The 18,712-nt window shown below is 36.2% G+C and overlaps 1 protein-coding gene across 14 annotated transcripts in view; it reads right to left on the bottom strand.

The window, feature by feature from the left end:
• The window catches only part of GPHN (gephyrin), a 633,631-nt gene that overhangs the window by 301,712 nt on the left and 313,207 nt on the right, over positions 1-18,712 (bottom strand). For 13 of the 14 annotated variants that reach the window (XM_036843405.1, XM_036843408.1, XM_036843402.1 and 10 more), the window contains one exon: positions 3,831-3,925. In XM_036843405.1, the coding sequence (XP_036699300.1) occupies positions 3,831-3,925 (95 nt within the window). Of the gene's footprint in view, positions 1-3,830; positions 3,926-8,748; positions 8,815-18,712 lie in introns of those variants that run through there. The other variant, XM_036843416.1, reaches the window with a different exon arrangement.

Here is an 18,712-nt window from a genome sequence, read left to right as displayed (position 1 = left end):
TACAACCCAAAATTACTCAACATAGAAAAGAATCAGGAAAATCTGAGCACTTCTCACAGAAAAAGAAAATCAACAGATGTTAACTCCAAGGTGATTCAGATACGGGAATTGTTAGAAAAATAATATTAAGCAGCTATTATAACCATTCTCCTTTTGAAATAAATGCAAAGATAAGAATTCTTAGCAAAGAAACAGAACCATAAAAAAGCAGCTGAATAGAAATTTTAGAACTGAAAAAATACTGTATCTGTAATTTTAAAATGCACTAGAGGGACTTCCCCAGTGGTCCAGTGGTAAAGAATCCGCCTTCCAATGCAGGGAACGCGGGTTTGATCCCTGGTCGGGGAATGAAGATCCCACATGCCACGGGGCAACTAAGCCTGTGTGCCACAACTACTGAACTTGCGCGCCTCAATGAGAGAGCCGGCGTGCTGCAAACTACAGAGCCCACGTGCTCTGGAGCCCACGCCACAACTAGAGAAGAGAAAACCCACACGCCACAACTAGAGATAAGCCCGTGCGTCACAATGAAGAGCCCGTGTGTAGCAATGAAAGATCCTGTATGCCTCAGTGAAGATCCGGCATGCTGCAACTAAGACCCAATGGAGCCAAATAAATAAATAAGTAAACAAATATTTTAAAAAATTCACTAGATAGGCTCAAAGGCAAAATGAAGATGAAAGAGGAAAAATGTCAGTGAACTTGAAGACAGATTAATAAAAACAATCTGAAGAATAGAGTAAAAATGAATTAAAAAAGTGAACATCAGAAACCTGTGATATGTTATCAAAAGATGTATAATTCACATCACAAAAGTACCAGAAGAAAATGAGAAAGAGATTGGTGCAGAAAAAGAAAAATCTGAAAAATAGCTAAAGATTTCCCAAATTTGGTTAAAGACATAAGCTTACAGATTCAAGAAGCTCTTTTAACCCAAAAGGATAAACTCAAAGAAAACCACACCCAGATACATAATAATCAAATTGTTGAAATCAAAAATAAAGAAAAAATATCTTCAAAGCATCCAGAGAAAAAAATCATACATATAAGGGAATATCAATTCAAAAGACTGTGGATTTCTCCACAGGAACCATGGAGCCAGAAGAGAATAGAATAACATTTTTTTAAATGGTGAAAGGAAAAAATTGTCAATCCATAATTCTATATCTAGTGAAAATATCCTTCAGGAATAAAGGTAAGATAAAGACATTTCCAGATAAAGGAAAGCATTAAAAGGTTCTGCCAGCAGACTTGCTCTAAGAACTAGAACTCTGAACAAATAACAACACAACAGTGATCAACACTTAAACTTACTATGAATCAACTGTTCTGAGCACTTAAATGGACTAGTTTACTTAATGCAAGAAGGCTGGTACTACTAACATCCTCATTATAGAGATGAGAAAAAAAAAGATGTTATGTAGCTAGTAACAGAGCAAGAATAGAACCCAAGCAGTCTGAGTTCAGAGATGACGCTATTAACCTTTACTTGATGCAATCTTCCAACTTACTTGTACAAAAAAAACCTGGAAAACTGGAAGATATTAAGTTAACCAAGCAGATGAAAACCATTTAAACAGATTTAGTAATTTAAAAAATTATTTTTATTTAATGCTGCTCTCTAGAGATAAAAATAGGAAGGCAAGGCACCAACTTGATGCATTACTTAACTTTGAAAAAAAATTCTATTACAGCTAGGATGAAACACTGAGTTATCAATAGTACCCATAACAAGAAACATTTTTTTGAGTACCTACTATGTGTCAGAAATTGTTTTGGGGCTGAGGATATAAAATGAATAAGATAAAGCTGCTGTTCTTAATACAAATTTGGATTTTATACAAATTAGGTAAAACAGACAAGAAAGTAAATACTTACAATATCACATGTGTTATAATATAAGCATGTACAAAGCCCCAAGTACATACAAGGTAAAAATGCTAAACAAAGGAAGCATCAATCTAATCATGGCTGTCTAAAAAATTTTTTTAAACGATTTGAAAAGCACCAAAAAGTAAACATTAAGGGAAATAGTCCACAATTCCCTTTTCCATAGCTCATGCCAACTACTATCTCTGTTTCAAATTTGTAAATAAACTCTCAGTTCAATAGGAAATGAACATAAAGAAAAGCCAGAAGAATCTGGCTGTGTATACCATGTGTATATAGAATCTGGTTGTGTATACTATGTTGTGTATGCTTTAGTTTTCAAAGCCTTCAGCCTAAAGGTGATGGACTTATTCCAAAATACTTAAAATCAGCTCCTGCTAACTTATTTCCCATTCACTCAGCAGTCCACTGTTTAGTAATTATGGGGATTCAGAAGGCAGAGGAGAAATTAATCCAGAAAAATCTTTCAATAAGGTGAAAGTGCTATTTCTATACTAGATCAAGAAAGCTATATCCAATTTAAAGTGTTACCTTAGCAGTTGTAAGGAACAAGTTCTCCAGATAAACTGGGGATCCTGAAGGTAAGGACCATTTCTTACTTTTCTTTCCATACTTATATCCCTAATGGTTAATACAAGGCCTGGCAAATACAGTATTATTATGTCTGTTGAATTAGATTTTTATTATAAAATAATTAACAAGAGATAATGTTTAATTCTTTCTTGACTATATTCCTTGAATGCCAAGAAAGAGTTCTTTTATGTTCAAAGACTACTACTTAATTCCATAGAGAAGAGGGACCAAATGTGACCTTTGATCTCCTACGGTCAGGTAATATAATTAAGGGTTAAAAAAAGAACAGCATAAAAGAATCAATGTGAGTTCATTAAAGACCAGCGTGGACTTTTAAATTCAAAATCTCTATCAAGCTACTTTAGTTCTTTTTTTGCTCTTATTAAAATGAAATGTTATAATATAGTATTTGTAACAGGGAAGAAAATACAGTTAACTAATGACCCATTCACATTTCCCTGTAGCTGTGCTTCAAGTGGCTGACATTTATGGGATACAAACTTAGTCTAAGTAACAGAAAGAGCATTATAACTCATATTCTATGCATTCAATAGATATATTTACTTTTATATTCACATTGCACACAGGATCAATAAATGGCTATAAATAATGATTGTGAAACCCTGCAATTATAAAGTTACTGTGTATTTTCTAGATTGCTCTGAAATCAACTGTATTAATCAATGGTCATTAAATCAACAGATTCTCACTAAGTTGATATTTCTGTCTTTAACGTAAGTGATGTATGTTGTTCTCATTAAAGGGGATTTTAATCTAAGAATTGCTAAAATAAAAACAAATAAATAACTAAACCATCAAATTGAGGATGGATGTCACCATGTAGGTCAACAAAGGCATAGTTTTAAATATACTAATTTAATATACTAGTAATATATTACTGACTGAGCTTCTTTTCATGACCACACATCAATATGCCTATTTACAAATTGAACTAAAGCTCCTAACTTGTAAAAACTTATTAAAAAAGACTCTACTGCTTAGTTTTACTAAATTAGTATTTAATGACAACTAAGGGAAATTAATTGATGATTATAATCACACAAAAAAAGAATATTTTACATCTTAATAAACTGGACTCTTCTTGGGGTTATAATTGATAACTTTTAGCAGTAATACAATATTTTCTAAAAGTTTCAACACAATATGCAAAAACAAACAAACAAAAAAGAACTTGAAAGAAACTGTGGCCAATATTTAACTAGACAGGATACTGAGACTCATAACTCTGGGAAATAAGGGGGGCAAAATTAAGTGGTATGACTGAAGTTTCTTAGGTTTATCAGTCTATTGTAGTGATTAGTGGTATGGAATTAATTTTCTTTGCAACATGTTGGTGACTTTCTTACCTAGAGAGCATGCCCAGAGGTGTAACATTAAGTGATCCCATCAGCATTGCCAGGGCCATCCCTGGCGCTTCCCGTTCTATTACTTCTTTTGTGGCCTGTAATTAAAGATTAAATAGCAGACTGAGTGAAATTAACCAAAAATAAGGACGGCAGAGTAGTAAAATTAACTTAATTATAAATCATGCTATCTACAAACCATACTTAGTAGTTCTCCAAATATTTTTTTTAAGGCATCAAGACTCAATTCTTTGGGACCACTGAATAAAAGATGAGGACCAGAACATCAAGGGAGCTTTTACATTAGCAGACCTTTCTTATCCCTTACAATTCAGAAGTATTTAATAGAAATCTCATCTTGCCTAAAAACCTATATTTTAAAATTAAGCCTCAGAATGCTATAACAGCTCAATAGATTTTCACAGAATAAGAAATCTGGGTAGTTTTCTTTGTCTATTACTGTTGAAATAATTAGTCCGTAAAAACCTGAGATCACCTTGTATCTCTCCTAGCTCTATGATTTTATGATATAATAAATGGAACTCAAGAAATCATCAAGTCAACTTTCCCCATAAATTGGGTAGAAGAAAAACTCTAGATTTACCATTTCCGTATCTTCAATATAAATGAACTATCTGATTGTTTTTAAAAAAGAATTAATGAAGTGATAGGCTTTAACTATATAATAGAAGTTTTAAGATAGGGTATTCTTAAGACAAGTGTGGTTAAACCTCGAAAAGGTACTGAAGGGGGCAAGAAAATTTCATTTTCTAAAGGTCAATGAAAATAGGCATATATTTATAATAATGTGATGGTAAAGATATGTTTTAGGCTACAGTTGGGAGTGAAACACATGATTTAATCCATTTCTAATCCTCTTTCTACATATGTAGCAGGTTACAATAACTGGGAGCAACACAGGAAGAAAGCTTGCAAAATAAAGTATTACAGTAAATAAGAAGAAGGCAAACAAAATAAAAAGTAAGTTATGGAAAAATATAGTGAAAGATTGATAGTTCAATATTTCATTAGAAGTCGAGTGATCGTCCTAAGTAAAATCACTGCTCTAGGCAAAATTTAGGATGGTAAATGTCTCATCTAGACTAATAACCTAAATTTTAAAATGAAGCCTCAGATTGTTATAATAGCTCAATAGATTTTCATAGAGTAAGAAATCTGGGCAGAGCAGTTAAAATGCATCAAGTATGTGTTACATGCCAGTTGATGTTATAAATAAACTTTTAAGATGCATATAAATTAGTTAATCCCTTATAATTATATAGAATAAAGGATTACTGGAATTGATGTAATCTACTGGTTCACTGAATCCCAGCATAATGCAATATTTAACAATGTCAGAAATTTTAAAGGAAAATTAACACTACCATAATGCTTTTCAACAAAACCTGCTTTAAAAATAAAGGGCCAGCAGGAAGGAGAAAAGGACATTCTTAAATTTCTAAGTTTGGGAGTTAACTACTTTCATTAAAATATCAATATATAGCTGAAAATTGTTGAGCTAGTGTTATATATAATCTATCCCATGTTTTCCAAATTTAATAAATCCGATATGATTTTGAGGTCTCTGAGAAGAAACACTATTTCCATGTTAAAATTGCTTTACTGAAGTTTACAACTTCTTCTTAGGGACCTTAAAATCTTAGAGCCCTAAAAATCAACAAAGGGATGTTACTGAGAACAATCTTAAAACAGCTCTTTGTATAGGGTTAATATTGATTTCCTTATCTGTTTGAAAAAGTCACCTAAGCAATGTCTGACATTTAATGAATTTGGGGGTCCACATAAAGATGATATACTCCAAAGTATAGTAGCACACTTTATTTAAGGACAAAGGAAGAAGAAATCAACAGAGAAGTGACAGAGGAAGTCTTTCACTTACATACTTCAAAGCACAGCATTTATCCATCCATACAACAAATACTTATTAAGCACCTACTATGTACTAGGTGGTATTCTATGCAACGATGTTGAAGTAGTGAATAAAACTTGTAAGAGTGTGTAAACTCACTGTTATCTAGTACATGAAAAACTCAATTGACAAATTACATATGAGAATTACCTAAAAGAAATGTAATTCATTCATTTTTCAAGATCCTCTAAAATATACCATTGGACTTGGCCAGACCACAGTGGTCTACCTGAAAAGGCTCATCCACTTTTAAAAGAATTGTTTTACTGGACTTTGCTTTTATGGTATGCAGGTGGATACAATTAAATGGCTCAGTGAAACTCATATTTATTTTAGCGAGTATTTGAGGCCATTGCTCACCACACTGTACTGAGGTCCTCTTTAGGAGGACCTGTAGGAGAAATTTCCTCTTAAGTATTACAACTAGGAATGGGGTACACTTCTGTGATACCAATTTGTTTTTAAAATTATGATGAATGTGAATCAAGTTACCTTTGAGAAGAGAGACAAATTTATGAATATTTTTTTAGTAGGCTTACTGAATACAACCCAATTTCATCTTATTTTTTCCTTGCCCTATTTTTCCACACTTATCTTATTAAAAGTTCTGTTGTGTTTTATGTATTTGGTTAAACCATCCTAAATACTTTTTAGGGTATTAGTAAATATATGGATAATAGACGGATGAATGAATGTATGTATTCTTACACAGGGGTCTTCATCTTTTTCCAAACATAATTTAGGGAGGACAGTTAATTCCTTCTGAAGACTTTCCAGACAATGTTGGCCTATAGACATAAATCTTGTACAGCATAGAACATAAGAGGAAAATATATATTGTGGTGATGCCACTAAAAGGCATTGGCGTTGACAGGGGTGAGTGAGGAGGGAGACCCTCTCTAGGACTAGACACAAAGCAACGCTTTTGCTATATATTCCTAAATAATGCACAAATATAGTCTTTCTTACATCTATATCAAATATATCTTTTCCATAAAACATCAGAACCATTCTATTTACTTTTTATTTTCTCTTCTTCTGTTTGGTGTAGCAAAAAGATCACCATCTGTGAAGTCAGACAATACCACCATACAATTAAGGTCTGGAAGGTAAGGACTGGATCTGTTGAAGCACCTACCATAGTGTCCAACATACAGAACGTGCACTCAATAAATATTTGTTGAATAAAGGAGTGAATAAATGAACCAATATAGGCTTGAAACCCGGCTTTATCACTTAGTTGCTCTGTGAATTAGAACAAAATATTTAATCTCTCTGAGCTTCAGTGTATTTATGAATAAAATGGAGCTAATAATAAAGCATACCTACATTTTATGAGAATTAAATGATGTAAGTAAATCACCTAGCATAGAGTAGGTATTCAATACATGCCAATTTTCTCTATGCCTCTGCTTTCCAATTACATCCTTGCAGTTTTGATTATACCAGTTAGAGAAGAGAAATAATACAAAAATCCAGAAACCAAACCTAGAAACAGTGGTTGAGAACCAAAGATGAGGGGAAAGAGAACAGAGAGCAAGAACCTAAATGTAAGAACATTGACAAGTTGAGGGCAGGAAGAAGAATACTGAAATAATGGTATCTAAAGGGAAGAAACAGCCAAACGAGATGGAAATTGGAAGATGGACAGGAGGGCAAGAGCTGGGTGAAAACATCTGTAAACCGTAAATGGAGAGGCTCAACTAGAAGGCAAAGAGCAAGAGAATAAAAGTTAGTTTAGAATAAAATGAGAAAAAACTATCTGTCTAACTTACTAGAAAATCCAAACAGAAGAGTGGTTTTAACACATGTAGCTTTATTCCTTCAATCATATACATTAGGATGACAAGCACAGATAAATGAAGGTTATCAGTACTTGTTAACAAGTAGATAACAAGCAATCATTATCAATTGACTATTCATAATCAATGGCAAAAAAAGATGCCATTAAGTTTGAAATCCTTTTTTCTTAATTAGTTTCATTCCGTTTCCCACTTTTTTTTTATAAATTATTAATTTGATTACCAAATTCTTTTTTTCCTTGAGCAATAGTAGAAATTTATATTCTTACTTCAGATATAACCTTTTTTGGACTAGTAGATTCCAAAATAATGGGCTTTAATTGGATTTAGCTATACTATCTTTAAATAAGACATTTTATTTTTAACTGCTAAATACTTTCTAAACTTTGAAGGTTGCAATCTCCTATGGAAAATCACTTATTGTGATTTTTTCTTTTACCCTTGACACTTTGAAGATAACATGAAAGTCAGAAAGATTCTTCAAAGACTACTCAAGTTGCAAAAAAGAGTGTCATAAACAATGATTCTATAAGCCCAGGGAACTTGTCAATGAAGTTCAGGTCCATTTTTAACGTTCATAGAAAAAATTACCTTAAAAAACGTTATTGCTAAAAGTCAATGATGTCTAAGTATGCACAGGACAAACAATAGTTAAATGTAAATGTGCAGAAATTTCTTGTATGCGTGGTGGTGGTGAAAAATCACTTAGTATAGTGCTTTTATTTTTACAGACATACTTTTATTAACAGGTATAATTTATGCATTAATATTTACATGCTTGTTACTTGACCATGTAGATTTAATATAATTTCCTCCTAACAACTACTACAGTGCCCTCTGCTGATTAAATAATCTTAAATAACAAAGACTATCTTTGAAACACTATCTAACGGGTACTAATAACCTTGTTAAGCTATCAAGGTGGGATATGATTAGAGCCATGGTTCTCAAACTTTAGTGTGCATCAGGATCTCCTAGAAACCTTGTTAAATGCTGATTGCTGGGCCACACCCAGAGATTTTGATCCAGAATGTCTGACTAGGGTCTCAAATTTTGCATATCTAACAAGTTTCCAGGTTATGCTTGTGGTGCTGGTCAGAGGACTACACTTTGAAAAACAGACAGCAGACAGAAGGAATGAGGTAGATTAATGATAATGTACACAACTTGTTCTAATATTCATAATCACCTTATATTCAACTTCGTAAAATAGATTGAAATAAATGTGAGGATCCTTCATTGGAGCAAAATATAGACCTAGTGAGGAGATAAATTAGGTAAAAATAGGCAGTTTAATGACAGCCAATCAAACTTTCCTGACTCTATCCATTAACGTCAGCCAAGTACATTTTCTTGACTCAAACACATAAATTTTATTTTATACTTTAATAAAAGGTTATAATAAACAAACAATTCAGATCTTGTCCCTATAAGTATCCTATGGTACAGAGAAGCTATCTTTAATATATTTTTTTCTCAGGACTATACATGATGAATAACTCATAGGGATGTTCAAGGAACACCAGCTATAAATTTACTCTTTTCTCTCCTCATTTAAGAAGCAGAGCAGAGTGGAAGTAAGAGTCGCAGTATTATAAGGGCAGTCTTTAATTTATTCCAATTAATTAAAAACATTCACATACAGATTTTGTTAATTTTATATTACTAATTACAAACACCTTTCAACTAATCATGTCATTGTATCATAACAGTGTGACTAAGTGGTTAAAGACTACTGCTACAAAGAAGAAGCTGCAACTAAGTAATGAAAATAGTTATTCCAGTTTTACTTGAGAGATATGAGTGTATTGGTAATGTATTTATCTTCCTTGGAGCTTTAGCCTTCTTAAATATTTACATCTTTTTCCACTCTTGGAAGAAGCAGAAAGCTTTTCAAAATGGAGATACTCCATTTTGTTTTTCAGTTAAAGTGGTACAATATTTAAGTAAGATCTGGTTATAATGAAAGATCAAAGGAGACAGTATAATTATAGAGAAAGACACAAAAAAATAAAAATAAAAATTTAAGTACTTCAGGCAATTTCATCATCCATTCCATTCAAAGAACATGTACTCTGCAGTGAGCTTGAGATGCTGAGTGAAGGGTCTACTGTTTCCATTGTTCATCTCAACCCTTATTAAATAACCAAGTTGAGTATATGTATAGCAGTGAGTACTCCAAAGTTTTATAATTTCTTTACCCAGTGAGTACTTTTTCATATTATTTTCCTCATTTATCTAAATACTGATAGTCAAATTATCAAACAAAAAATCAGGGAACTCAAATGAGTGAATTATTTTTTATAAGAGATTTTCACAAGAACAGCACTTATCTTTATAGTCTACTTATAAATTGTACTACTTTATATCTCATTCCAGAAAAAGGTGAGAAAATAGTGGTATTTCTATGGATTATTAGCATTTTTATATATGCATTATACTTTTATTCATTTTTGGCACTATGTGAAAAATAATAAAGTTCTCCTTTATTGTAGGTTGTTGGTTACATGTGCTTTAATCTATAGAGAAGAAAATGTTATTCATTCATGTTCTTCAAAAGTTGATATATAGATATGGAAAAATATCCTGTTTCTCAAATCTGAAGAAAGATGAAGTAGAAAGATGATCCAATTTGAAATTGTACTGAAAGGCTGTTGTCTGGTCAGTTAACTGGTGAATGTATAACCCAGCTTCTTTACTCCAGCTACTTTGGAATTTTGTTTTTTTAATGTGGTTAGTGGTGTATAATATAAGTAGAAACATAAGAGCTACCTAAAAAAATCTATACATTGGATTTCCACTCTATTGATGGTCACACATAATTACTTGGTTTACTTTTAAAGCAGTGTAAGTTTTTAATGTTCATATAACAACATAATTTAAGCCATTCTTAAACATCTTAATTGAGAATAAAGGAAATAAGCTCCTACTTTAGACTTATAAATACTATTTGCAAATGACTCACTGCCAATTGATTTTAGAAAATCTAAAACTTTGCTCTTTTGCCTTAAGATACAATAATTCTCACTGGTGGCCTCTTTAGAAAGTATCCACATTAGAAACACGTAATTATCACATCTGAAGTTCTCTTGCAACAAAACTAGATTCTCACCAAAACAGACACATGTGAAAAAGTGAGAGGAAGAAATAGGTGAGGTAAAGGAAAAAGAGTGAGTGGAAGAACTGCTAAGAAAAGAGAAAAACCAAAAACAGCTCATTCCTATTTTAAATATTATTATAAGGTGTTGCATTTTGTCTTCTCATACCACCCTCAGTTTTAAAATTACAGGCCAACTGGGAAAGATGGAAATGAGTACAGTACTTCCTAAAAGCAAAGAAATCCAATATTGCTGTTGTCTTGTGATAAGCTTAACTTAGTAGAAGTTCCAATAGTAAAGATGAGAGCAAAATCCATACACATTAAGTATTTGGAGGCTATGACATGCTGTAGCTTGAATTAAGTAACTTGTTCTCTCACGGTTTTGCTCATCTAAAGATGGATTTTAAAGCTACTAACCTCTCACTTTATGATCAGGCTTTTTATTCATCATCTATAACTTAATAGTCCTTCATTATTCACATATTAAATAAATATAAGCTTTGGTTCTTATGCCTCCTGAAATTTATCTATCTCTCAGTTTTCCATTTGTAAAAAGGGGTAATAATATTTGTTATCCATCTTATAAAACTAAATTGTTAACACTATAAAGCAATTTTAGTTAACTAAAAGGATGTCATAATATTTATAATGCTAGTATGATAACATTATATACAACATAAATTTATAATGCTGTGAAAAAGCTCTTATTTCTCTTATTGCACTGGAGAGCTAAACATGAATACTATTATTTAGCAACATAATTTAATAATAGAAATATTCACATCAGAATGTTTTATTTATGGTGCCTTTCTTACAAAACATCTATAGATATTCTCTGTTTAAACACAACATATTCCTATATTACATAATACAGAGGAGACATATTTTATTATCTTTTTGTAAGTGAAGAAATAGACACACTAATAAATTCTATGAATAATGCAAAGCCACACAGTAAATCAATAAAACTTAGGCCTGTAGACTCCAATTCTGAAATTAATCCATTAAATCTATTATACGTTTTCAGTTTACAAGGTACTACACCCTATTCAGACGTAGGAAGGATCTTTGTACTTTGCTTAAATGCGATAGAACATAAAAATGCTCAGTATTATTCCTAACACGTAGCAAGTGTTTAACAAATGTTGAATACTATGATTTGTACTAAAACAAAAGTCTAAAGTCACTTATGTCATACAAGTTGCTGTAATGGACTACAGTCAAAGCAACTGTGAAAATTGAATAGTTCAACCAGAAGCAGTACAGAATAGAAGTTACAGGCACGTTTGTTTTTGAATGTGTGTGAATTACCAGATGTCTGAAGAATGCAATATGCTAGCAATAATCTTGAAAACTTAATGAAGATTTATCAAGAAACAGCAGTTTTGGACATACCAATGACCAGGAATATAGCCTTGGACATTACCATAAAACCTCCAAAGTAAACTGGGAAAAGAAAATGAGAAGATTATAAATATATTTTGAAGAAAAAGAACTAACAGCACCTCCTGCATTTATGCTTTCACCTAAGTCCAATAGAAAACAGCTATGTAATTACATACTTAAGCAAAGATGAAAAAATATAAGCAAGTATCCATAACTACTTGTGGTAAATAAATTGTTCAAATTGGTAAGCCAAATAAGTTTATATAATTTTTAAAATTTCCATAACAACCATACATTACAAATTAAGGCTGTGGAAACAACATCAGCCTGACAATAAGTCAGGATGGACTTAGACCCAGGATGTTGTAAAATAGGGGAACGCAAAGAGGCAACGTTTGACTCAAGTTAATGCTCTGCTGCTCATGCTAAACAGAGGGGTCTTATCATAATCACTTAAAATCAACAATATTATACTTCATAGTAGAAAAATCTACTTTGCAAGAGTCTCTCAAAAAAAAAGAATGAAAAATAAAAAATAACTCAGTGAGTTACAACCTGGAAGACATATAGAAGGAAGAACACATTATTTATTAAATAAAATTGATATAAGTCAGATGAAAGAAAATCTTTACCTTTATTATAATGGAAGAAAAATCTCTTAACAAGGACTTAAAAATAATGAGAGGCCCAATTTTTAAAAACTATTCTAAAAAGAGTTGCAGCTATCCTTTGCCAATGAAAAAGGTAAAACTGTAGGAATGCAAAAAAGATCAAAAAACTTCTTAAAAAGTTAAATAACAGAGGTCGGAGAGAAGATGGCGGAAGAGTAAGACGCGGAGATCACCTTCCTTCCCACAGATACAGTAGAAATACATCTACACGTGGAACTACTCCTACAGAACACCCACTGAACGCTGGCAGAAAACGTCAGACCTCCCAAAAGGCAAGAAACTCCCCCCGTACTTGGGTAGGGCAAAAGAAAAAAGAAATAACAGAGACAAAAGAATAGGGACGGCACCTGCACCAGTGGGAGGGAGCTGTGAAGGAGGAAAGATTTCCACGCACTAGGAAGCCCCTTCGCGGGCAGAGACTGCGGGTGGCAAAGGGGGGAAGCTTCGGAGCCACGGAGGAGAGCGCAGCCACAGGGGTGTGGAGGGCAAAGCGGAGAGATTCCCGCACTTCCCGCACGGAGGCTCGGCGCTGACCAGCACTCACCAGCCCAAGAGGCTTGTCTGCTCAGCCGCCAGGGCGGGCAGGGCTGGGAGCTGAGGCTCGGGCTTCGGTCGGATCGCAGGGAGAGGACTGGGGTTGGCGGCGTGAACACAGCCTAAAGGGGTTAGTGCACCACAGCTAGCCGGGAGGGAGTCCGGGAAAAAGTCTGCAGCTGCCGAAGAGGCAAGAGACTTTTTCTTCCCTGTTTCCTGGTGCGCGAGGAGAGGGGATTCAGAGCGCCGCCTAAACGAACTTCAGAGACGGGCGCGAGCCGCGGCTAACAGCGCGGATCCCACAGCAACAGGGGCGCAGACGGAAAAACGAAGAGATTCCCGCACAGAGGCTCAGCGCTGAGCAGCGCTCACCAGCCCCAGAGGCTTGTCTGCTCAGCCGCTGGGGCGGGCGGGGCTGGGAGCGGAGGCTCGGGCTTCGGTTGGATCGCAGGGAGAGGACTGGGGTTGGCGGCGTGAACACAGCCTGAAGGGGTTGGTGCACCACAGCTGGCTGGGAGGGAGACCGGGAAAAAGTCTGCAGCTGCCGAAGAGGCAAGAGACTTTTTCTTGCCTCTTTGTTTCGCGGCGCGCAAGGAGAGGGGATTCAGAGCGCCGCCTAAACGAACTCCAGAGACTGGCGCGAGCCGCGGCTATCAGCGCGGACCCCAGAGACGGGCGTGAGACGCTGGGGCTGCTGCTGCCGCCTCCAAAAAGCCTGTGTGCGAGCACAGGTCACTCTCCACACCGCCCCTCCCGGGAGCCTGTGCAGCCCGCCACTGCCAGCGTCCCGTGATCCAGGGACAACTTCCCCGGGAGAACGCACTGCGCACCTCAGGCTGGTGCAACGTCACGCCGGCCTCTGATGCCGCAGGCTCGCCCCGCCTCCTCTGTACCCCTCTCTCCCCGCGGCCTGGGTGAGCCAGAGCCCCCGAAGCAGCTGCTCCTTTAACCCCGTCCTGTCTGGGCGGGGAACAGACGCCCTCAGGTGACCTACACGCAGAGGCGGGTCCAAATCCAAAGCTGATCCCCAGGAGCTGTGCGAACAGAGACGAGGAGGGGAAATCTCTCCCAGCAGCCTCAGAAGCAGCGGATTAAAACTCCACAAACAACTTGATGTGCCTGCATCTGTTGAATACCTGAATAGACAACGAATCATCCCAAATTCAGGAGGTGGACTTTGGGAGCAGGATATATTAATTTTTCCCCTTTTCCTTTTTTTTTGTGAGTGTATATGTATATGCTTCTGGGGGAGATTTTGTCTGTATAGCTTTGCTTTATAATAGCTTTATTTTACTTCACTATATTATAGCCTCTTTCTTTCTTTTCTTTCTTTCTTCCTTCCTTCCTTCCTCCCTCCCTCCCTCCCTCCCTCCCTTCCTTTCTTTCTTTCTTTCTATTTTTTCTCCCTTTTACTCTGAGCCGTGTGGACGAAAGGCTCTTGGTGCTTCAGCCAGGCATCAGGGCCGTACCTCGGAGGTGGGAGAGCCAACTTCAGGACACTGGTCCACAAGAGACCTCCCAGCTCCACGTAATACCAAACGGCAAAAATCTCTCAGAGATCTCCATCTCAACATCAAGACCCAGCATCACTCAATGACCAGCAAGCTACAGTGCTGAACACCCTATGCCAAACAACTAGCAAGACAGGAACACAGCCCCATCCATTAGCAGAGAGGCTGCCTAAAATCATAATAAGGCCACAGACACCCCAAAATACACCACCAGACGTGGACGTGCCCACCAGAAAGACAAGATCCAGCCTCATCCACCAGAGCTCAGGCACTAGTTCCCTCCACCAGGAAGCCTACACAACCCACTGAACCAACCTTACCCACTGGGGACAGATACCAAAAACAACGGGAACTACGAACCTGCAACCTGTGATAAGGAGACCCCAAACACAGTAAGATAAGCAAAATGAGACGACAGAAAAACACACAGCAGATGAAGGAGCAAGGTCAAAATACACTAGACTTAACAAATGAAGAGGAAATAGGTAGTCTACCTGAAAAAGAATTCAGAATAATGATAGTAAGGATGATCCAAAATCTTGGAAATAGAATAGACAAAATGCAAGAAACATTTAACAAGGACGTAGAAGAACTAAAGAGGAACCAAGCAATGATGAAAAACACAATAAATGAAATTAAAAATACTCTAGATGGGATCAATAGCAGAATAACTGAGGCAGAAGAAAGGATAAGTGATCTGGAAGATAAAATGGTGGAAATAACTACTACAGAGCAGGATAAAGAAAAAAGAATGAAAAGAACTGAGGACAGTCTCAGAGACCTCTGGGACAACATTAAACGCACCAACATTCGAATTATAGGGGTCCCAGAAGAAGAAGAGAAAAAGAAAGGGACTGAGAAAATATTTGAAGAGATTATAGTTGAAAACTTCCCTAATATGGGAAAGGAAATAGTTAATCAAGTCCTGGAAGCTCAGAGAGTCCCATACAGGATAAACCCAAGGAGAAACACGCCAAGACACATATTAATCAAACTGTCAAAAATTAAATATAAGGAAAACATATTAAAGGCAGCAAGGGAAAAAAAACAAATAACACACAAGGGAATCCCCATAAGGTTAACATCTGATCTTTCAGCAGAAACTCTGCAAGCCAGAAGGGAGTGGCAGGATATACTTAAAGTGATGAAGGAGAAGAGCCTACAACCAAGATTACTCTACCCAGCAAGGATCTCATTCATATGTGATGGAGAAATTAAAACCTTTACAGACAAGCAAAAGCTGAGAGAGTTCAGCACCACCAAACCAGCTTTACAACAAATGCTAAAGGAACTTCTCTAGGCAAGAAACACAAGAGAAGGAAAACACCTACAATAACAAACCCAAAACATTTAAGAAAATGGGAATAGGAACATACATATCGATAATTACCTTGAAGGTAAATGGATTAAATGCTCCCACTAAAAGACACAGGTTGGCTGAATGGATACAAAAACAAGACCCATATATATGCTGTCTACAAGAGACCCACTTCAGACCTAGAGACACATACAGACTGAAAGTGAGGGGATGGAAAAAGATATTCCATGCAAATGGGAAATCAAAAGAAAGCTGGAGTAGCAATTCTCATATCAGACAAAATAGACTTTAAAATAAAGACTATTACAAGAGACAAAGAAGGACACTATATAATGATCAAGGGATCGATCCAAGAGGAAGGTATAACAATTGTAAATATTTATGCACCCAACATAGGAGCACCTCAATACATAAGGCAAATACTAACAGCCATAAAAGGGGAAATCGACAGCAACACAAACATAGTAGGGGACTTTAACACCCCACTTTCACCAATGGACAGATCATCCAAAATGAAAATAAATAAGGAAACACAAGCTTTAAATGATACATTAAACAAGATGGACTTAATTGATATTTATAGGACATTCCACCCAAAAACAACAGAATACACATTTTTCTCAAGTGCTCATGGAACATTCTCCAGGATAGATCATATCTTGGGTCACAAATCAAGCCTTGGTAAATTTAAGAAAATTGAAATCGTATCAAGTATCTTTTCCGACCACAACGCTATGAGACTAGATATCAATTACAGGAAAAGATCTGTAAAAAATACAAACACATGGAGGCTACACAATACACTACTTAATAATGAAGTGATCACTGAAGAAATCAAAGGGGAAATCAAAAAATACCTAGAAACAACTGACAATGGAGATACGACGACCCAAAACCTATGGGACGCAGCAAAAGCAGTGATAAGAGGGAAGTTTATAGCAATACAAGCCTACCTCAAGAAACAGGAAACATCTCGAATAAACAACCTAACCTTGCACCTAAAGCAATTAGAGAAAGAAGAACAAAAAAACCCCAAAGCCAGCAGAAGGAAAGAAATTATAAAGATCAGGTCAGAAATAAATGAAAAAGAAATGAAGGAAACAATAGCAAAAATCAATGAAACTAAAAGCTGGTTCTTTGAGAAGATAAACAAAATTGATAAACCATTAGCCAGACTCATCAAGAGAAAAAGGGAGAAGACTCAAATCAATAGAATTAGAAATGAAAAAGGAGAAGTAACCACTGACACTGCAGAAATACAAAAGATCATGAGAGATTACTACAAGCAACTCTATGCCAATAAAATGGACAACCTGGAATGTGGTGGCCCCCAAGCTGTAAGCTTATTCAGCTTTCTGCTTTCCGGAGAACTGCTTGTCTCTTTCTTGGTATGCACTCCTGACGCTGCGGTATTGAGCGTAAAAAAGGAAAATGGCTTGCGGCCAGTTTCATTCCAGGTGCCTGCTCTGGATCTAAGAGCCCCTGGTTGTTCCCCAGAAGAAGGACGTGCTGCCCTGAGGGGGAAGTCTGTATCTCCAAAGAATGGCCCATAAGGCATGCTGACGCATAGATAGTGGCGCATAGATAGTGGCGCATAGATAGTGGCGACAGAATTATGTGGAAATACAAGGTTTACTGATTTGTTGCCTAGTGTTCGTTCCGTGCTGAACCTATATATACATTCATGCTCTTTGAATAAACTTGCCTTGCAACCATCAGTTGTCTTGGCCCTTCTGACCCCATACTGGTGCTTTTCAGTTCCTTACCCCTCACCGCCAGGAACTTCTAGCTTTCTGCAGCCGGTCTGCAGCACTGGAAGAAATGGACAGATTCTTAGAAATGCACAAACTGCCGAGACTGAACCAGGAAGAAATAGAAAATATGAACAGACCAATCACAAGCACTGAAATTGAAACTGTGATTAAAAACCTTCCAACAAACAAAAGCCCAGGACCAGATGGCTTCACAGGTGAATTCTATCAAACATTTAGAGAAGAGCTAACACCTATCCTTCTCAAACTCTTCCAAAATATTGCAGAGGGAGGAACACTCCCAAACTCATTCTACGAGGCCACCATCACACTGATACCAAAACCAGACAAAGATGTCACAAAGAAAGAAAACTACAGGCCAATATCACTGATGAACATAGATGCAAAAATCCTCAACAAAATACTAGCAAACAGAATCCAACAGCACATTAAAAGGATCATACACCATGATCAAGTGGGGTTTATCCCAGGAATGCAAGGATTCTTCAATATACGCAAATCAATCAATGTGATACACCATATTAACAAATTGAACGAGAAAAACCATATGATCATCTCAATAGATGCAGAGAAAGCTTTTGACAAAATTCAATACCCATTTATGATAAAAGCCCTGCAGAAAGTAGGCACAGAGGGAACTTTCCTCAACATAATAAAGGCCATATATGACAAACCCACAGCCAACATTGTCCTCAATGGTGAAAAACTGAAACCATTTCCACTAAGATCAGGAACAAGACAAGGTTGCCCACTCTCACCACTATTATTCAACATAGTTTTGGAAGTGTTAGCCACAGCAATCAGAGAAGAAAAAGAAATAAAAGGAATCCAAATCGGAAAAGAAGAAGTAACGCTGTCACT

This window comes from Balaenoptera musculus, chromosome 2 (genome assembly GCF_009873245.2).
Source record: "Balaenoptera musculus isolate JJ_BM4_2016_0621 chromosome 2, mBalMus1.pri.v3, whole genome shotgun sequence".
NCBI classification, from domain to species: Eukaryota; Metazoa; Chordata; class Mammalia; order Artiodactyla; family Balaenopteridae; genus Balaenoptera; species Balaenoptera musculus.
This window is presented reverse-complemented; position numbering and strand designations above follow the sequence as displayed.